Genomic DNA, 2,531 nt, shown 5'->3' with positions numbered 1-2,531 from the left:
TTGCAAGGAGCTCCCGGGAGAATGCCGGGTCAAGCCCGAAAGGTGTACATAACACTACAAGATTAAACCTTTTGTCGGAAATTAACGGGTGTTACATTTGCCTTTTAACAAAAAAATCTTTGTGGCCGATTCCCGGTTTTGCTCTGTTGTGTGAGTTTGTTTGTCCACCTTTGGACTTAGCATTGAATTTCTCACAGTTACAAGTACATGAACTTCCTTCTTTAACAAACTTGGGTGATGAATATTTATGAAAATTCTTATTTTTATCAAGTTTATTAAAAAGCAGATCACTGTTTTTAGAAGTTTTAAAGAAATCAACCACACGATTGTCTTTGCTCTTTAAAAAAGAGCCCACACACGCATCAGTAGCAGTAGAATTCAAAATAGGTAAATTTAAAGAAAAATGAGAATTAGTAGGTGAATCATCATCCTCATCAGTCCAATCCTCAACTATTACTTCATCGGCACGTGAAGGAAACACATTAGAATCGTTCACCCCAGATGTTGATTCAGTAGCCGTGACTGAGCCAACCATACCTTTGTCATTTGAAGTTGACTTACCGTACTGCATGCATTTTTCTTTTTCTTTCTCTTCTTTGGTAAGAGGAAAACCAGAGTAGTTATCATTATATGGAGGAGGAACCATGTTGTACCCAATACCCACACCCTTATTCTTTTTCCATTTTAACTGGTTTTCTATCATAGACTCAACGACAACACTAGAGACATCAAATTTTTTAAAATTGAATTCAGCATTATCAAATTTATTGGTCAACTTAGCAATCTCCAACTTCGATGCTTCTAACTCGGCAGTTAGTTCAACGATTTTCCTTTTGGCATCGATATGGTGACAACACTTTATGCTAAAATCATATTGTAGTTTGGAAAAATCTTGTTTTTGTGCCTCTGTTTTATCTTTTAATGCTTGTTCAAGTTTTTTAAGTGTTGAGTTTTCATATTTTATACCCTCCATTTCCCTCATCAAATTACTGTTATGTACTTTAAACAATCCTACTTTATCGATGCACGGTTGAGAACAAAGCTGAGTATTTACCTCAGTTTGTTTGGTGGAGGTGAAGGCTATGAAAGCATGCTGAAGATCCCTGACTTACTCCTCAGCCTCATTCTCCTTTTTTATCAACATCCACCTCAGCAAAATTTGCAACTTCATTGCTCAAATTCAGTGCAGCCATTTGATCTTCCCAAGAGAAATTCTGAACCACCAAACCTCTCTCACCCGTGCTTGAACCAGCCACATTTTCCTCTCTTCCACCATGTACTGGAACCATTGCTCTCTCTCGATTTCCTTCCTTGGCCGGATTGGTACATGCACGAGCAAAATGACCCGGATCATAACAGTTATAGCACCTTAGAGAACTTTTGTTGACCCCCACTTTCTGATTAGCAGGCACATTCCAGTTGTTCTTGCCTGTCCTCTTGGTGAACTTCTTGGCTCTAAAAACAGCTATGGCAATTTGCCAAGAAATGTCCATCTCCTCTACATCATCAGGATGTATTTGATCTAGCTCAGCAGCCACAATAGGTTGCACCAGGTCTCCAGCAAAAAAAGCATTATAGCAGTTCATAAAACCTGCCATTAGAGCAATGTTTTCTTGAGTCTCTTTGGAAATAATAGGAATTTGAATGGGAGACTGGCTGGAGGTTGCCACCGAAGCTTGCGATTTTGGTGCAGGAGCTGATTGTGGAAGAAAGTAGTGGCAGCTGAGTTTGCTGCGGTTGAGCAGACTGACTTTTGAACAGTGGGAAGCTGTCTTGTGAAACTATAGCATTGTTAGCCGTAACTCCATAACCAGCAATGTTGTAGGTACTTGCATGATTGATAGCCCGTTGCTTATCATCCATGTCACAAGCCTTGATAATTGCCATCACTTCAGAGAGAGTCAGTCTGGACAGATCCTTCGTCTTCTTGATAACAGCCACATTTAAATCCCAGTTCTGTGGCAACGAGTTCACTAGCTTGTTGTTGATCTCGGCAGACGTGAGATTTATATTTGCAGACCTGATCTCCGTGATTAACGAGATGAACCGGTGAAGCTGTTTTTCAAGAGACTCTCCCAACACATAGTTGAACATGTTGAATTATTGTCTTAGGAGATCTTGCCTACTTCTCCTCATGTCCTCGTTACCTTCAAACACTTCAATGAGAGCCTCCCAGAGTCCTTTGGCTGAGTTCAACTCTCTAAATCCCAAGGCAATTTCAGGTGAAAGTGCCATGGTCAAGGTGGCTAAAGCCTTCTCATCTTCCTCAACAATGTCAAAATCAGCATTAGTATATAACTCAATTGGCTTTGTCTCAACCTCTTCGGAGCCCTCTCTTTGATAGGTAATAGCCTGATGACCTCTAACTATGCTTCTCCACATCTTTGCATCCTTTGCTTTCACGTACTTCTCAAATATGAACCTCCACTCAGCAAACCCTTCTGATGTCAATAGACGAGGCACACGAGTGGTAGTCCCCATGATGGAGTCAAGTTCTTGATGGAGAGTTGCATTTGAGGACATACTGACAC

General features: G+C 40.6%; 1 protein-coding gene across 1 annotated transcript; it reads right to left on the bottom strand.

Annotated features, from left to right (window-relative positions):
- Positions 1–1,121: 1,121 nt before the first annotated feature.
- LOC143603438 (uncharacterized) lies at positions 1,122–2,094 on the bottom strand. The gene is made up of 2 exons (XM_077080223.1): positions 1,752–2,094; positions 1,122–1,555 (listed from the first exon to the last, which is right to left on the bottom strand). Exons 1-2 carry the CDS (start codon positions 2,092–2,094, stop codon positions 1,122–1,124), a joined length of 777 nt encoding a protein of 258 aa, XP_076936338.1.
- Positions 2,095–2,531: the final 437 nt, after the last annotated feature.

The sequence above is a fragment of the Bidens hawaiensis genome, unplaced genomic scaffold (assembly GCF_021521415.1).
Source record: "Bidens hawaiensis isolate Kalapana, Puna unplaced genomic scaffold, B.hawaiensis_p1.1 tig00061632_1, whole genome shotgun sequence".
Classification (NCBI taxonomy): domain Eukaryota; kingdom Viridiplantae; phylum Streptophyta; class Magnoliopsida; order Asterales; family Asteraceae; genus Bidens; species Bidens hawaiensis.
The sequence above is the reverse complement of the archived record's forward strand: the minus strand, read 5'-3'. Positions and strand labels throughout refer to the sequence as shown.

Coding starts and splice junctions, on each gene's coding strand:
- LOC143603438 (XM_077080223.1), bottom strand. CDS start 2,094: ATGTTCAACTATGTGTTGGGAGAGTCTCTTGAAAAACAGCTTCACCGG. Junction 1,556..1,751: donor CAGCTTCCCACTGTTCAAAA/GTCAGTCTGCTC, acceptor TTTTTGCTGGAG/ACCTGGTGCAACCTATTGTG.